The sequence below is a fragment of the Misgurnus anguillicaudatus genome, chromosome 19 (genome assembly GCF_027580225.2).
Source record: "Misgurnus anguillicaudatus chromosome 19, ASM2758022v2, whole genome shotgun sequence".
NCBI lineage: Eukaryota > Metazoa > Chordata > Actinopteri > Cypriniformes > Cobitidae > Misgurnus > Misgurnus anguillicaudatus.
The window spans coordinates 9,242,309-9,260,806 of NC_073355.2; the positions used below are offsets into that span (position 1 = coordinate 9,242,309).

The following is an 18,498-nucleotide window of genomic DNA, read 5'->3' on the forward strand; positions in this document are numbered from 1 at the left end:
ATGTTGGCCCATATTGATAGGATAGCATCTTGCAGTTAATGGAGATTTGTGGGATGCACATCCAGGGCACGAAGTTCCCGTTCCACCACATCCCAAAGATGCCCTATTGGGTTGAGATCTGGTGAATGTGGGGGCCATTTTAGTACAGTGAACTCATTGTCATTTTCAAGAAACCAATTTGAAATGATTCGAGCTTTGTGACATTGTGCATTATCCTGCTGGAAGTAGCCATCAGAGGATGAGTACATGGTGGTCATAAAGGGATGGACATGGTCAGAAACAATGCTCAGGTAGGCCGTGGCATTTAAACGATGCTCAATTGGCACTAAGGGGCCTAAAGTGTGCGAAGAAAACATCCCCCACACCATTACACCACCACCACCAGCCTGCACAGTGGTAACAAGGCATGATGGATCCATGTTTTCATTCTGTTTATGCCAAATTCTGACTCTACCATCTGAATGTCTCAACAGAAATCGAGACTCATCAGACCAGGCAACATTTTTCAAGTCTTCAACTGTCCAATTTTGGTGAGCTCGTGCAAATGGTAGCCTTTTTTCCTATTTGTAGTGGAGATGAGTGGTACCCGGTGGGGTCTTCTGCTGTTGTAGCCCATCCGCCTCAAGGTTGTGCGTGTTGTGGCTTCACAAATGCTTTGCTGCATACCCCGGTTGTAACGAGTGGTTATTTCAGTCAAAGTTGCTCTTCTATCAGCTTGAATCAGTCGTCTCTGACCTCTAGCATCAACAAGACATTTTTTCCCACAGGACTGCCACATACTAGATGTTTTTCCTTTTTTACACCATTCTTTATAAACCTAGAAATGGTTGTGCGTGAAAATCCCAGTAACTGAGCAGATTGTGAAATACTCAGACCGGCCCGTCTGGCACCAACAACCGTGCCACGCTCAAAATTGCTTAAATCAACTTTCTTTCCCATTCTGACATTCAGTTCAGGAGTTCATGAGATTGTCTTGACCAAGACCACACCCCTAAATGCATTGAAGCAACTGCCATGTGATTGATTGATTGGACAATTGCATTAATGAGAAATTTAACAGGTGTTCCTAATAATCCTTGAGTGTATATTCCTGTCAGTCTGAAGGTTTGGCTAAATGAGACTCACAATGAAAGAAATACTTTGCATTCATTTTCATAATCCTGCAGGATACCAACACGTTTCATGTATTTAGAAGCAGATAAGAAAAGCCTTTGTTGTGTTATAACAATCTGTCTACTAAGAGGACTTCATCTTCTTTTTTGAAGGCAACATGGATATTTCCTTCATTGTCTATAAAATCCTATAATCCTGTGCATGTTTAATAAGATTTCATTTAAAATGAATAGTTCACTTAGAAATGAAAATTCTGTCTTATGGTTTCATAATGAGTAAATTAACAAAAAGCGAACACAGTGTTTCGGAAACTGTTCCTTTAAAAGCTTCATTTAATTTGAATGGCGTATACAGGACATTAAGGCGTAAGATAAAAAGAATTAGCGAAAGCACTTTTGATGAGTATAATCTACAGTGACCTCTGTGTAGAGTATAATCGGTGATTGATCTCAATGACCCCACAGCTGCCTCTGCGACTCATTTGTGTCTCTATAAACCCGAGACATCTCTCCCTTCTCAGCCACTCTGAAATAACGTCTGTCAGTGCATGCTGAGAAACACTACATGACTGTCATACCTTAAAACCACAGGTGACGTTACAGTAAAGGGCAATCTGAAAATGATCCTGCACATTAGAGACACATTCTTCTCACATTTTAATACCAGTTGTGATCTGGCTGTCTAATCTTAGCATCACCTCACGTCCTACTGCAGCACGAAATTCACCTTCAGATCATTTTCTGATACAGATACACACACATACACACATTACACATCCTCCCAAAAAATGTGAGATCTATGAGATGAAGGGGGTAGACTTTCTACAGCTTTTCAGAAACTTCTCAAATTCACATTCACATTATAACGATAACTTTAACTATAAAAATACATAAAAAATCTTTTTATATTAACTCTTTTTCCGCCATTGACGAGTTATCTCGTTTTTTGTGAAAATCATAAAAAATGCTGGCGCTGGCTGGCAACTTTTTTTAAAAACGCTGGCGGGGAAAGAAAGAGAATAGCGGAGTTCACACCACAACTATAACGATAAAGATACAATGAAAGAAGATTTTTTTCCCACCTGATGAACGATAAACCATTGAGAGCCATTCAAATCTATTTGAACTTCAAGTGCACGTGCATTTAATATGACAGATGGCACTGAGAAGCTCATTGCTGAGGTCCGTAACAAAAAAATGACCTCAGGTGTTCAGCGCTGATGCAGTTGCTGTGAAATTGACTACGTAATGCTCTTATTGTACTACATTGGCTACGCCATAAGGTAAGATATTAGATTACACAAACTACTAGATTTACTATTTAGAGTTAATGACATCTGCTGGTTAGACCCGCTGTGTAAATGCAACAAGAACACATATTTATGACATGTGAACAATTACAAGCGTTTTTATTAAAGAGAAAATATGCAATATAAGTTGACTGTAAATGATTTGCACAAGTACTGCGCCTCGCGAGCGAATTAGCATAAAATTGTCGTTATCGTTTCGGTGGTGTGGACGCTAATGTAGTTATCGTTAAAGTTAACGCTATAGTTATTGTTATAATGTGAACGCCCCTTAAAACTATAACTCTGAACGCAAATTAGACTAGATATGTCTATTTGATGTCATGAGTTGTTTATGAAGTTAAATGAAGGCATGGGCAGGTTTTCATTTGTGAAAGTGTACATAAGTATACATTTAAAGTCACCATGAAATGGAAGCAGCGATTGTTTTATTTTTTCATGTTGTGACGTATATCAGCCTCTGATAAAAAAGGTGGGGCTGGAATTCGTCCAGCAAGAACTGATTGGATCGTTTGAAGTTGGGTAGTGTTGCTACTTGCTAATCTCTGCGATATTTTCCTGAGCTCCGCCCACCTACCATACCACATGACCGTAAGTAAAGTAGATAGCTTTGAGGAGGGCGGGAGATTTGTGTTTTTGATTAAATAATATGAGGGCACATGAATTTTTTTTAAGTAACAAAGTTCACAGATAAGTCATTTGTAAAAAAGACCGCAATATCCCCCCCAAATTTTTCATTTCAATTTCATTGTGACTTTAAAGGTCCCATATTGTCAAATCTGAAATTTCATGATAACTGAGATGTGCCAAATAAGTTTCACAGTCAAATTCACACAGCCTGCTTAAAGTAGCTGTGATGTTTCACAAGCCCACGTGACTTCCGTAAAAACGTGACGTCAGGAATACTCAGTCACCACCTTCAGTCTCCACCCAAACAATTCGAAATTGTTTCTAACCGTTTGTTCTAAACATTTCCCAAGTGACTGCTTCGTCAATGTGGAGTTCAATGCCGGTTTCTCCAAGAATCTACTCATTAAAGGTAGGGTAACAGATTTGATCCTGAAACATTTTTAGTTATGCTGGTTAAAAGTCTCCTCACATCCTGATAGCAATCACTGTGTTAAGTTCTTTAAATGTATTTGTAGAAATGTATGTCATCTGTGAAAAGCGTTGGACCAAAAAATGTTCATCCAATCATAGATTTTTGGTCCGAACGGACGTTTCCTTTTTTGTCCCTCATACGTAATCGTAATTTGAACGCCCACCGCGCAGTGAGTCCTCGCAGACACCATGCGTCATCGACGCATTCACATGCGCTCACCTCCTGCCTGTAAACAACGAGAACAGCAAACTTTTCTGCTGAATTGACAACCTACACAGGAGCCACAAAACTAAAGGCATCTTTTATAACAACAACAGGATCAGCAAAGAGCAAAAACCCAAATGAACATCAGTAAATTTACTGCTTTACCACGAGATGCAAACAGCTGCAGGACGCAAAGGGTCTGAAAGAGTCGTTGCACAGTTTATTTTGGTAAGGTAGGTACGCGATATGTTTGTATTGAGATGGATTCAGATGTTCTACTTTGATTAAACATTGTGTTGCTTATGAAATTTGTGTTCGTTTATGGATTAGCATAACAATACAGTTACTACTTCTACACAACCAAACGTGTGCTTAAACTAATTCTGATGTAAACCAGTTGTTTATGTTGGTTATTTTAGAAATGTTATTCACTTGGTACTGCAAAGTTTTTAACATTTAGTGCACAGAAACTAACTTTTAGTGTACTTCCATGGGTAACTTTCAACTGTGTATTTCACTCATAAAACAACAGGCCAATCAGAAGAGAGGCTTATGAATTACTTACACAGACCAAAAATTACCTGTTCTTGGGTGATTCTCACGAAAACTTGGTTTTAAAAATGTAAAGCATGAAAATGTAAAAATTGCTTAAATTTACTTTTTTCCCCACCAGACATTGAAAAACAAAGTCTGGAGTAAATGGGAACATTAATTTAAAAACTTTTACTTATCATTTAACACTTTTTGTAACATAATTAAAAATTTGGTCCTAAAAAATCTCATTACCGCAACAGTCAGAAAACATCAACACTAACATATTTTCAAAATGACATGATAAACCTGAAAGAACATAATTTGGAGATTCTGCACATGCATTTAAAATCAAAGTATTATGCTTCTATTAATTAAATTAACATTTAATAAGCATCTGTTGCGGTAATGATAATCAAAATGTCGTGTAAGCATTCTGACAAGACAATATTTCAAATTAACTGTAAAAAATGATCTTACCTGGTAGCCATCTTGAAGTAACTGGTCCATGTGCTTGGTCACTCAAAATCAAACTTTATTAAAATTCTGTATGTGTGCTTAAACTGTTCTCAAAAAGTGTTGCGGAGGATGAGAACATCAGGCATGGACACATCATTTTCCTAATTTTTCTTCATTATTATTTTATACATGAATATTCAGTAAATATTTTTTCTGTCATCTAAAGTAGTCTAGCAAAACATCCATTTATTTTTTTACTTAATATTTTTGTGTTAATTTGAATAAATTACAACATAACGCATGTTCAAACACAGCCGGACACATTGCGGTAATGAGAATTTCAGCAGAAAATGAGATAAAATTTCCAATTATAAATTCTTATGTTGAAATCACACATTGTGCAAGGTAGAACACAGTATTGTGTTAATTCTGATGCTTTTTAATGTTACTATATTACACATTTTAAAGCTAAAATCATTAGAGCCATTGTGTTTCAATGGTTTCGTGAGAATCACCCTCTTAGCTCCTGAAAGAGGAGCTGTAAAAAATATAAAGTGATTGTTTTTGGTCCTCAAACTGCAAATATATAAATTCTTAAGGACATCATAACCTAAAATAAATCTCTAGAAAGCTTTGAAATATGGGACCTTTAATATAAAACAAATACATGTATACTTGGCGATTTTGAAAGCCCCTGTAAACTTGAACCAATATCCTTCTGTGGTCAGTTTTTTATTTGGGGTCAATTACTGTTAAGGTAGAGCAACAGATTGCGAATCTTCCTGGACAAGTTAGGTAAGTATGTTTAGTATGCTAAGTCTGACAGAAGTCTGCTACCTTTTAAATATAAACTATTATGCAATATTGGTCAATTTTGAGCAAAACCAAATATCAATACAAACCCTAACACTGTTGTCATATGAATATAACTCTGCCACCGATAGTTTCCAGATGGTACAGTACTGATTTTGAGTCGAAAGGAGGCAGGTGGAGGATGAAAAGAATGGATTTTCTTCACTTTTACAACACAATCAAACCTCAGTGTTTGGTTAAGGCAGCAGGAGTGAAGGCGGCCGGTCACTATTATTTCTGATAAGTCAAGCTTTGTCTGGTACAGCCTTACAGTGCTGGAGATTTGAGCGCTCCACACTCTTTCTCATTTACCCGCTAGTCAAATATTCAACAACAAAGCATCCTGTAGTTTTGGACAATGACATGTGCTATAACTGTGCCACTTCTGCTATATTAAACAGGGAATTGTAAAAGGCATCTCTAAATCATTTATAATTCAGCAGTGTCTATTTGGATGATCCACACCAGAATAGATAGATGCTGGTCTTGTCAAAGGTTCAAAGTAGCACAAATCATTAAAACTGCACGGCTTTTTTAAAAAGATTTTTTAAGGACTTAGAAGTGTTTTACAAAGACTGCCGCCAAACGTTGCATAAAAAGCGGATTGTGATTGGCTGTTGTACATGTCCATCAGATGTTTCGTTCCTGTCTAAATGCGTTGAATTTAACAATATCAGAAGTCAGACAAATATCAATTAAATCAAACCAACTGACATTGAAGGACAAATATTATGACCGACCGATTGAAGTGCACTGTTCAAACTACTCACTGTAGTTTTTTGTTTTTCTTGCAAACAAAAGATTTACCTTGCAATGCAAATTTCACTTGAAGTTCTCCTGTTTGTAACTCGTAAATAATTTATACCTTTTACCCATATCCCATTAAAGGTCCATTAAAGCAGAGCAAATGGGAAGAATGGGAGGATGAGCAAAGTTAACAGTCATTACCAGTGTTGGGGAAAGTTACTTTTAAAAGTAATACATTACAATATTAAGTTACTCCCCCAAAAAGTAACTAATTGCATTACTTAGTTATTTTTCATGGAAAATAATGCTTACTTTCCTTTTAAGTTACTTTTGCGTTAATTTTTTCTTACTTGGCTGAGGCTTGATCTCTTTCAGGCCTTGCAGGTGTTTTTTATGATCGCAAAAATGTCAAGCTCTGGTCTGCCATCCCCATTTTTGATGTTTCTGTTCCCGCTCAGGCGCACAAAGTGCGTAATTCTACGTTAATATGTTCAGTTTAATTCAGTACATTATTTTATTTTTAAATTAAATTATTTAAACTGAAAAGTTTTTTTTGAAAAGTAACTCAAACATTAATGTGAATATTTATAAAGTAATGCGTTACTTTACTAGTTACTTCAGAAAAGTTATATTATTACGTAATGCGCGTTACATGTAATGCGTTACCCCCAACACTGGTCATCACTAGCTGTGTTTCCATTACCCTTCAAATTGCGCAAATTGACATTGCGGAGTAAAAAATACGACCAATGGAAACACGGCTAATGGAAATTGACCTGTTTCCATTTGGCCGTATTTTCAATTTGCGCAATTTAAAGGGTAACGGAAAAGCAGCTATTCACATTAAAGGTGCAGTGTGTAGATTTTAGTGCCATCTAGTGGTGAGATTGCAACCAATGGTCCACAACCAATGATCCACAGCTCACCCCTCCCTCTTGAAGCACAAAGAGAAGCTATGTAAGGTCTGGCTATACTTTGCACAACTGAGGAGGTAAATTGAGTTTAATGTGGAAGGACACGACATCAGAAGAAAGATGAATGATTGCTCACCAACCGCTCAACACACACACGTACATACAAGTATCAAATATAACACTTTTCTGCATCCCCGAGGGAAACACATTTCACACGCTCACCTGCAAACTTGATGTGGAACTTATTCTCAGGTTTGAGGATCTGCACGTACAGAGGGCAGTTCGGGGCAAAATCCTTCACAGCCCAAGCCCTAAGAATGGTCTGATGATCCTGTGACAAAGAGATGCAGATCAACACAATTGTGACACCATAATTACAGTACAATGGATACACATTAATCTTTTTACAATGAAAAAAGATTTAAACTCCCTTCCAAAAAATAAATTAATGTGTCTATTGTTGGGGCCACCGGAAGTGTTATCTAAGGGATAATGTTCAAATGTCACAAACATACTATTTGGTTTAATCATTTGTAAATATAATGTCATACATGTTATTCAAAGACATATTTATATTTAATGTGTTATTCGTTTTAAGGGGTTGTTAACTGAGAATAACAAACCTGCAAATGTCGCCGATCAGAATCAAGCATTCCAACACGCCGTGTAATAAAGTGGGTTAGAGGGTAAAGCACACTTCTTATGGTGCGTTCACACCAGACACAGAAAAGGCGGCAAGCGCGAGTGATTTCCATGTCAAGTTACAAGTCAACTGCAAAGAGCAAATAGGCATCCTGCGGTGCGGTAAGCACGAATGGTGCAGCTCGGAAGGCGCGGAACGCCTGGAATTGAGCGTTGCCAAGTAATCCGTGCGAGTTGAATAATCTGAACTTTGGCGTTAACCAATCTCTCAAGGAGCTCTAGCAATGACATGATTACAGGAAGCGAACAGAGTCAGAAAAACCAAACAACAATTGAGGAATTAAAAGGATCTGGTTTGGAAGAGTGAGGAGGTCGAACAATCTGGTAAGTTTGAGCTATATAAGCCCCTCCCATGATGCAAATTTACGCGTGAATGTCTCAAATTACTAAAATTTCCCGTGCAACTTTCATGCGCGAATGAAGTGAGTAAACTAAAAATGTTCAAGCATCCAACTACGTGCAAATAGCGTGCTTTTGCTGCCTCTTCCGCATCTGGTGTGAACGTACAGTTAGATAGATAAACACAGGAAGGGAATACAAGAAGTGCGCTTAACCCTCCACCTCTATAGGTGGCAGTGAGAGGCTGGTTTGCCAACCGCCACCAAACACCACAAGAAGAAGATTGCGCTCAAGTTTAGCAGACGCTCTGCATTGATGCTATTAATGTTGCAAATAACGTTCAATTTCTGCAAAAAAATTATCGATTGGGTTCACAAGAGGTCAATATGTCACCAGGAGTCGACTGTATTACATATATCTGCTTTTTGAACTCTCAAAGTGGCGGAAACCGTTGACTTGCGTTATATGAGTCACAGAGCACTGTGGTTTATACAAAATATCTTCGTTATTGTTCTACTGAAGAAAAAATGTCCCCAACATATCGGATGGCCAAGAATGAGTAAATAAACAGCAAATGTTTATTTTTGGGTGAACTATCCCTTTAAGCATATTCCTAATAATCATTCTCATTATTGTATGTTACAAATTGTGTTACAGTGTTATTAATTTAAATTAGCCTAAATTAAATTATTTTGTGTGCACTTTATATAACATAAATGAGAATGTAATGTCTTGCAGTATTGTATCTTACAGTAACATACTCAAATTTTAATAGTCATAAACCAACCCATTCTCATAAAGTGCATATATTACATTGTAATAGCTCACAATGTGAAAAGTCGTGCAACACATATGCCAAATTCCAATTTTGCGTGTATATGACGCCAGTCCTTCCCGTTCACTTAATACAGCACATCTTTTAGTGACGTTTTATGTACCGGTTTTTCAATTATTTTTTTTACAGTTTTTTTAAACCATTGTTGCTTGGGTTTGGGGTTAGATTTGGGATTTGCTTTAGGATGTAATTTCGTGTATAAGTTGTCTATTTTTAAAGGTGCAGTGTGCAAATTTTAGCGGCATCTGGTGGTGAGGTTGTGAATTGCAACTAACGGCTCAGTCCACTGCTCACCCCTTGCTTTTGAAACACATAGCGAAGCTACTGTAGCCACCACCGGACAAACAGGTCATCGTTGGAGACAACTTAGTAATAAAAGTTTGTCCGTTAAGAGCTTCTGTAGAAACATGGTGGTCCAAAATGCCGACTTCCATGTAAGGGGACCCTCATTGTATGTAGATAAAAACGTCTCATTCTAATGTAATAAACACATAACGGTTCAGTATGAAAGGTCTTTATACACCCTGATAATATAGTTTTGTATATTATTTTGCATTTCTGTCAAGAGATCATTCTAAAAATTACACACTGCACCTTTAAACCATGGTTGCTTGAAGTTGGGGTTAGAATTGGGGTTTGAGTTACGATGTCATTTTATGTAATAAAAAGTAGTTCTAACCCCAAACCCAAGCGACAATGATAAAATAAACAATGCATAAAACGACACGAAAAGATGCAGAGTATTAAGTGAATGCGCATCATATGCATGCAAAATTGGAATTTGGCGTATGTATTGCACAACCTTTTACACTGCATGCTCTTTATACGCAACTCATGAGAACGGGCAGCATAAACATATGGTGGATTTTATTTTTTAAATTGTCATAAAAGCTATGGTTCAATAAAAATGCTTTATTTCCATTTTTTTTAGGTGAAATATGACTTTGACATTTTCTTTAAAGGTTTCAGAGAGATCCACACTCATCTATTTTCACCAACATCACTCACAACATGACAAAGTCTTCTTGATAAATAACTTCAATCTGAACTGTGCTTTCAAGTGAGATCAATAAGAATGAATAAAAGCAATCAAGAAACAGAAAAATATAGGACTTGTTTGATACTGCTGCTTCCAGAGGCGGACACTACTAAAGTATTTTTACTTTCTACATAAAAGTAAGCATTCAAGTATTCGTATTTTATCAGTGTTTAACTTTGGAAAACATACATTCCAAAGCATATTATCATAATTTTTATTTCACTACATTTCATAATTTCAAGTTTTTGGTTTATATTTAATATTTAAGTACGTCAAACATCTAGTACATTTTTACTTTTACTTAAAGTACACAATTTTGATGTAATTAGGTATTAAATCTATTTTAATATGCAATATAAAAGGAATACACAGTATGATTCTATGCTTTAGAATGTAGTGAAAAATTTTTAGTAAAGTAAATCTTTTCCCAAGACAAACACTCTGATAAAGCACAGATGCTTGGAAAATGTAACTCAAATACTCAAGTAGTGTCCACCTCTGCTTCATAATTCACAGACCCACACATGTAATAGGACAGAAAGAAAGAAAAAAATAGTACTGTAAATTGTATTGAAGGACAACGTACAGCTGCAAAGCGGTCCACTTCGAACCGGTTGCTCAAGATAAAACATGCCTCTGCATCATCCATCCTGCAGCCAATCAGGACGAAGATGATAAAAAAATCAGGAGTCCAGGATCCATAACAGAAGACAAACAGACAGAGAGGGAAAAAAGAACAGAAGGCATGTTCCCAAATTAATCGCAATTTTGATGGCCTATCGTGCTTGAAAACTGAAAGTTTGCACATGCATTAGTTATGGGTGAAAATGTACATGTGACATGGGTTTCATAACAGTGTCAATAGCACCACCTACAAAAATCCAGCCCAGTCTCACGAAATTTCGTTATGTAGTCACATATTTTTTTGATTCTTTTTCGTGCTATTATCACGAAATTTCGTGTTTTTCGTGATCGTATAACGAATTCCTGTTTTCGTGTGATTATCACGTATTGGTTACTCAGCTGTTTTGTCCTATTTTCTTACCATTGTCGCTTCGGTTTAGGGTTAGATTTACATAAAATGACATCCCTAACCAAACCCAACTCTAACCCTAACGCCAGGCGACATTTAAAAAACAAAATCAGAAAAAATTGTATAAACCAATATATAAAGTGACATTCTAATGCAAGCACCAAATCTAACCCTAAACCGAAGCGACAATGGTTTAAAAATAGGAAAAAACAATTGAGTACGTGATAATCACACAAAAACAGGAATTCGTTATACGATCACGAAAAAACACGAAATTTCGTGATAATAGCACGAAAAAAGAATCAAAAAAATACATGACTATATCACGAGACTGGGTAGCAAAAATCATACATTTTACATGGAGATGAACACATCAGACAGACTCATCGTAGGTCACGGAGTGTCTTGAGGTGATTATTGTTATTGATTTATTTGCTTTGAAGGTCTTACTTGGCCCTCATGAGATCCTGATCTTTAAGAGCAGATCCCTGCAGGTAGATGACTCTCTGAGCCCACAGCGGGATATGGAGGACTCTCCGTACCTGGACGTCCATCTCAGCAGGACATAATATCACCACATAGTAATCCTGCGTGCGGTGAGCTCAAAGTGAGTGAAGAAATGGGTCAGGCAGAAACTGCAAGTTAATTACATCCCAGAGGATGATTTACACATAAACGGATTTGGTAATGTAAATTAATGTTTAGTTAATCCGTCTGCTTCTGGCGTTTCTAAAAAAATAATAATAATTGAATTATGTGTGTCTGATTTAGAAATAACATGTGCATATGCGTTCGTGTACACGTGCTGTACATATGTATGTGCAGACGCTTGCCAACCTGCAATCTGGGATGAGCGAAGAACTCATTGAGGAAGTCCATTAGAAGGTCTATCTTCAGGCAGCTAACACACAGCACCACATGTTTCTCTGTCTGTGCTCGGTAGCGGCTGTAGTTGCCTCCAGACTTCTGACGCTCCATCCACAAGAAAGCCAACTGCTCAAACTAAAACAAAGTACACAGCAAACTAGGATTTAAGTGGATTTTACAAGAGGCATCTCATGTGGTTATCAGTACTGGGAAATCAGCATCTGGAGGCAGACTTAAATATATGTATACAGTAAAGCTAAAATAATGAGGATGTGTTGTGGGCTGGTGGTTTTATGGAGTGTATGCACAGACTGTTTGGGATGTGAGCTGTATTTTGGTGGTGTTATTGGTGATGAGCATTTGGTTGGGAGATAGTGATTGTATGGTGTGATTGTGTCGATAGATATTAATGGTGTTGTGTGGGAAGATATTGATGATGTTATTACATGTCTTGGTAGATATTCATGGCATTGTTGATTGGACTTGTAGATATTTATGTTGTTGTGGATTGTGTAGGTAGATATTGATGGTGTTTTGGATTGGACTGGTAAATACTGATGGTGTTGTGGATTGGGAAGGTAGATATTGATGGTTAGGGGTGTGCAGTATTTGTATTTGTAACAATCTCAAAATTATTTGATCTGTATTTGTATTCGGATGGAACCGGAAGTGGGTGGGTCTTAAACCGGAAGTTTGTCAAATTACATGAAAATTAATTTTTAAATTAATCTTTGCTTTTTATTATAATTATAACTTTAATAACTGTAAATATGTATTAAAATCTAGTCTATTAAAAACAATTATACAAAATATTAATCAAAAAGACAACTTGATTCTCGTTACTAATACGCATGGGAAAAAACTTCTCATTTTCAAAGCTCCATACAGCTTGTGCCTATGTGCTATGCACCATTGTATTGTAGCGTTAAAACAACACACTTGAGAGCGTGTTGACAATACTGTGCATCACCTTTAAGCATTTATTGTGGCTGTCAGCACAGTTCCTTATGTGACCCATTCTGTTTAAATGAGTGGAAGGTTTTCATAAAAAAATGAGTAGCAATAATCCCAATACTCTTGTAATTTAGCATCTAAAATTATTGTTATATGTACGATTTTTGAGAGGTGCACCATCCTAAATGATTAACCTAATACTAGAAAGATGTGTGTTGTCCATACACATGCGTCTGATATTTTGGTTTCGTTTTAAAAACATACAGGAATTTGAAAAAAAAAATGCAGGACTTGCTTGATGTTTAAAGAGTTATTAAGAGAAATAAAGTTCGGGAACTGATTTATGTTAAAAAGCTATTAAGAAAGACAAGACTCGCACTGAAATGCACAGACACGCCAGTGCGCGCACAGAGTGAGGAAAATAAGTATTTGAACACCCTGCTATTTTGCCAAGTTCTCCAACTTAGAAATCATGGAGGGGTCTGAAACTGTCACCGCAGGTGCATATCCACTGTGACAGACACAATCCAAAAAAAAATCCAATCACAATGTATGATTTTTAAACGATTCACTTGTATGATACAGCTGCAAATAAGCACTTGAAGACCTGTCTATCAGCTAGAATTCTGAACCTCAAAGGCCTGTTAGTCTGCCTTTAAAATGTCCACCTCCACTCCATTTATTATCCTAAATTAGATGCACCTGTTTGAGGTCTTTATCAGCATAAAGACACCTGTCCACCCCATACATAGCTTAGCTGGGCGCTTCCTAGGTACAGGCAACAAGTCACATGCACCACTAGGGGAGTGAATACTCTCGACCTCTGCTATTGTACAATCAGGCAGGCTTATCATTCGGTCCAACGTGCGGCGCTGGGCAACAGTGATCATGATCTCATCCATCTTATACCCAGTTACAGGCAGAAATTAAAACGCTCTAAACCTGTAGTGAGTCAGTTCAGAGTGTGGTCCAGTGAAGAACGCGAGCGACTCCGTGCATGCCTCGAGGGGGCGGGCTGTGACCAGGCCTTCGAGTGGGCAGGCCCAGAAGCAGACAACAACTTGGATGAGTACACTGATACCGTAACATCATTCATTGGCTTTTGTGAGGAAGTTTGTGTCCCTCTTCGCTTCAGAAAAATCTATAACAATGACAAGCCTTGGTTCTCCCCCAAGCTTAAATGGCTGAGGAAAGAAAAGGAGATGGCCAGACGTAGTGGAAATGACGATCTGTTTAAACAGGCTAAGTACAGATTTGCCAAAGCAGTACGAGAGGCGAAACAACGCTATACAGATAGGCTGCAGCTGTCGGATGGCAACCCCTCCTCCGTCTGGAAAGGCCTGAAAAAAATTAGTAACTACAGACCCAAGTCCCCACCGACGCCCTGCAGCCTCACCCTCGCCAACGAACTCAACGAGTTCTACTGCAGGTTCGAGACAGTGCCATCTTCATCACTTTCCCTAGTCTCCCCTGGGCCACAACCATGGCTTCACCCTCCTGTTTCTCCATCTTTGTCCCCTCCCTCTTCGTTCACCACCTCCCCCATCCCCCCTCCTCACCAGCCCATCGGTGCTTTCTCTGTCACGGAGGGGCAGGTGTTACGACTGCTCAGGAGCCAGGACATTCGGAAATCACCCGGCCCTGACTCTGTCTCACCATCCACCCTGAAGTACTGTGCTGACCAGCTTGCACCGGTGTTTACCCACATCTTTAACATCTCATTGGAGCTGTGTCATGTCCCAGCGTGCTTCAAGGTGGCGACCATCATCCCTATACCCAAGAAGGCCAAGGTTTTAGGCCTAAACGACTATAGACCTGTAGCTCTTACATCCGTGGCCATGAAGGTGATGGAGCGCCTCGTTCTGGCCCATTTGAAGTCCATCACAGATTCTGCACTGGATCCCCTGCAGTTCGCCTACAGAGCCAATAGATCTACGGAGGACGCAGTGAATATGGCTCTGCATTGTCTTAGAACATCTTGACACTGCAACAAACTATGCCAGGATTCTGTTTGTGGACTTCAGCTCGGCCTTCAATACAATCCTCCCCTCTATCCTGGAGAACCGGCTGTCCCTGCTGCAGGTACCGGTCCCCACTTGTAAATGGATAACTGACTTTCTTACCAACAGGTCCCAGCGGGTGAAGCTGGGGTCGTGTATCTCCAGCTCTAGGTCCACCAATACAGGTTCCCTACAAGGCTGTGTTCTTTCGCCCGCCCTGTTTACACTTTATACAAACAGTTGTACCTCTCTCCACCACTCGGTCAAGCTCTTGAAGTTTGCAGATGATACCACCCTGGTGGGCCTCATATCTAGGGGAGATGAATCTGCTTACAGGAGGGAGATCGAGCGGTTGCAGGGCTGGTGTCGCAGGTATAACCTAGAGCTTAATGCTCTGAAAACAGTGGAGATGGTGGTGGACTTTAGGAGGAATGCAGCTCCACCCCTTCCCATCATGCTGGGGGACACCACGGTGACCATTGTGGAGTCTTGCCGTTTCCTTGGGCTGACCATCTCTCGTGATCTCAAATGGAGTCAGAACATCACAGCCCTCACGAAAAAGGCCCACAAGCGGTTGTTTTTTCTGCGACAGCTGAAAAAATTCAGGCTGCCCAGGCCAATATTAATCCGGTTCTATTCTGCCATCATTGAATCTATCATCACACAAGCAATAATTACATGGTTCCCTGCTGCAGCAGCCAAGGACAAGGCTAAGCTGCAGCGGGTAATCTGCTCTGCGGAGAGAGTGATCAACACCTCTCTACCTTCTTTGGAGTCCCTTCATAACATCAGGGCTGTGAGAAGGGCAAGAAAGATTATGGCCGACCCATCTCATCCAGGCTGTCCCTTGCTTCAGCTGCTCCCTTCAGGTAGAAGGCTTCGGCTCCCGAGAACTGCTAAATCCCGGCATCGCCTGAGCTTTTTTCCCACTGCCGCTAGGCTGCTTAATGACTGTTCAATTTCGCTTTAGGACTAAATGCACTGTTTGCACTTTATTGTTTTTAATACTCCTACTTTTATTATTCAGTATTAGTATAAGTATTAGTGTTCCTTCCATATGATTGTGTATTATGTGTTTTATCTTTGTTTTGTCTAAATGTCTTGTTTTTGCCACATTACATCCATGCTGGCTGTAAAAAATTCCAATTGTGTTTTACACTATATGGCAATAAACTGAACTTTGAACTTTGAACTTTGAACAATCAGTAAGAATCCAACTGCTAACATGGCCAAGACTAAAGAGCTGTCAAAAGACATTACAGACAAACTTGTACACCTCCACAAAGCTGGAAAGGGCTACGGGGGAATTGGCAAGCAGCTTGGTGAAAAAGGTCCACTGTTGGAGCAATCATTAGAAAATGGAAGAAGCTAAACATGAGTGTCAATCTCCCTCGGACTGGGGCTCCATGCAAGATCTCACCTCGTGGGGTCTCAATCATCCTAAAAAAAGTGAGAAATCAGCCCAGAACTACACGGGGGGAGCTTGTCAATGACCTGAAAAGAGCTGGGACCGCCGTTTCCAAGGTTACTGTTGGTAATACACTAAGACGTCATGGTTTGAAATCATGCATGGCACGGAAGGTTCCCCTGCTTAAACCAGCACATGTTCAGGCCCGTCTAAACCATTTGGATGATCCAGAGGAGTTATGGGAGAAAGTCATGTGGTCAGACTCTTCCACTAAACGTTTTTGGTGAAAGAAGAATGATGAGTACCATCCCAAGAACACCATCCCTACTGTGAAGCATGGGGGTGGTAGCATCATGCTTTGAGGGTGTTTTTCTGCACATGGGACAGGGCGACTGCACTGTATTAAGGAGATGATGACCGGGGCCATGTATTGCGAGATTTTGGGGAACAACTTCCTTCCCTCAGTAAGAGCATTGAAGATGGGTCTTCCAACATGACAATGACCCGAAGCACACAGCCAGGATAACCAAGGAGTGGCTCTGTACGAAGCGTATCAAGGTTCTGGCGTGGCCTAGCCAGTCTCCAGACCTAAACCCAATAGAGAATCTTTGAAGTGAGCTCAAACTCCATGTTTCTCAGCGACAGGCCAGAAACCTGACTGATCTAGAGAAGATCTGTGTGGAGGAGTGGGCCAAAATCCCTCCTGCAGTGTGTGCAAACCTGGTGAACAAAGGCTACTGTACCAAATATTAACATTGACTTTCTCAGGTGTTCAAATACTTATTTGCAGCTGTATCATACAAATAAATACACTGAAAAAAATGATTCATTGAATTTAATCAACTTCCCAAGGCAAGTGGTTGCAATCAATCCATTTAAGTTACATTTAAACAAAAGTTTTATATTTGATTTTACATTACTAATCTTTTTTGTTTAAATGTAGCTTCAATAAATTGAATGCAACCACTTACCTTAAAAAAATTGATTAAATTCAATGAATCATTTTTTTCAATGTAGTTAAAAAAATCATATATTGTGATTTCTGGATTCTTTTTTAGATTATGTCTCTCACAGTGGACATGCACCTACGATGACAATTTCAGACCCCTCCATGATTTCTAAGTGGGAAAACTTGTGAAATAGCAGGGTGTTCAAATACTTATTTTCCTCACTGTATACAGAATAGTTCAAAAACATCTATTTTGACAACAATTCAGGAAAGCATAATAAACATTACAACTTGCTGAGCTCAATATTATCTATGTCCATAAAGCATTTGCGCAAACATAACAAAATGTTTTTAAAAACTTTCTCATTAATTTTCATTTAAATAAATAATCAGATATTCCTTTAAGTTTTTAAATAACGGTATGCTCAAATATTTAAAATGGTCTTGACCATTAGTTCAAAACAAGCAACATTATTTTAAACAATGAGGTAATTAGAAACATTTAATTTAAAGGTGCAGTGTGTAATTTTTAAAAGGATCTCTTGACAGAAATGCTAAATAATATACAAAACTATATTATCAGGGGTGTATAAAGACCTGTCATAATAAACCGTTATGTTTTTATTATCATAGAATGAGACATTTTTATCTACATACACCGAAGGTCCCCTTACATGGAAGTCGCCATTTTGGGCTGCCATGTTTCAACAGAAGCCCTTAAGAACAAACTTTTTTTACTAAGTTCTCTCCGACGATGACATGTTTGTCCGGTGGCGGCTACCGTAGAATCTTTATGTGTTTCAAAAGCAAGGGGTGAGTAGTGGACTGAGCCGTGGGTTGCAATTCGCAACCTCACCACTAGATGCCACTAAAATGTACACACTGCACCTTTAAATGTTTAGTTGTTATTTATTTAATTGCAATTCATGTCATATAATCTTCAGTTTAAATTTTGCTTTTAAAATGTTACATTTCACCTAGATTGACAATAAAGCTTGCTTCAACTTAAAGTAATTGAAATATTATCTGTGATCGGAGTCTACAATTATTAACAAATATTTAATTATCAGAGAGCGGAATTTTATCAAGCTTTTCTGGTCTTGTGTAATTAAATAAAACAAAATTAAATTAAAAGGGTCAATTT

General features: G+C 38.6%; 1 protein-coding gene across 2 annotated transcripts in view; it reads right to left on the reverse strand.

Annotated features, from left to right (window-relative positions):
* Window positions 1–18,498, reverse strand: part of kcnt2b (potassium sodium-activated channel subfamily T member 2b) — a 140,258-nt gene that overhangs the window by 44,611 nt on the left and 77,149 nt on the right. For both annotated transcript variants that reach the window (XM_055186398.2, XM_055186402.2), the window contains exons 11-14: window positions 12,014–12,178; window positions 11,627–11,763; window positions 10,730–10,793; window positions 7,451–7,559 (exon numbers count right to left, since the gene is read on the reverse strand). In XM_055186398.2, coding sequence (XP_055042373.2) covers window positions 7,451–7,559; window positions 10,730–10,793; window positions 11,627–11,763; window positions 12,014–12,178 — 475 coding nt within the window. The remainder of the gene's footprint in view (window positions 1–7,450; window positions 7,560–10,729; window positions 10,794–11,626; window positions 11,764–12,013; window positions 12,179–18,498) is intronic.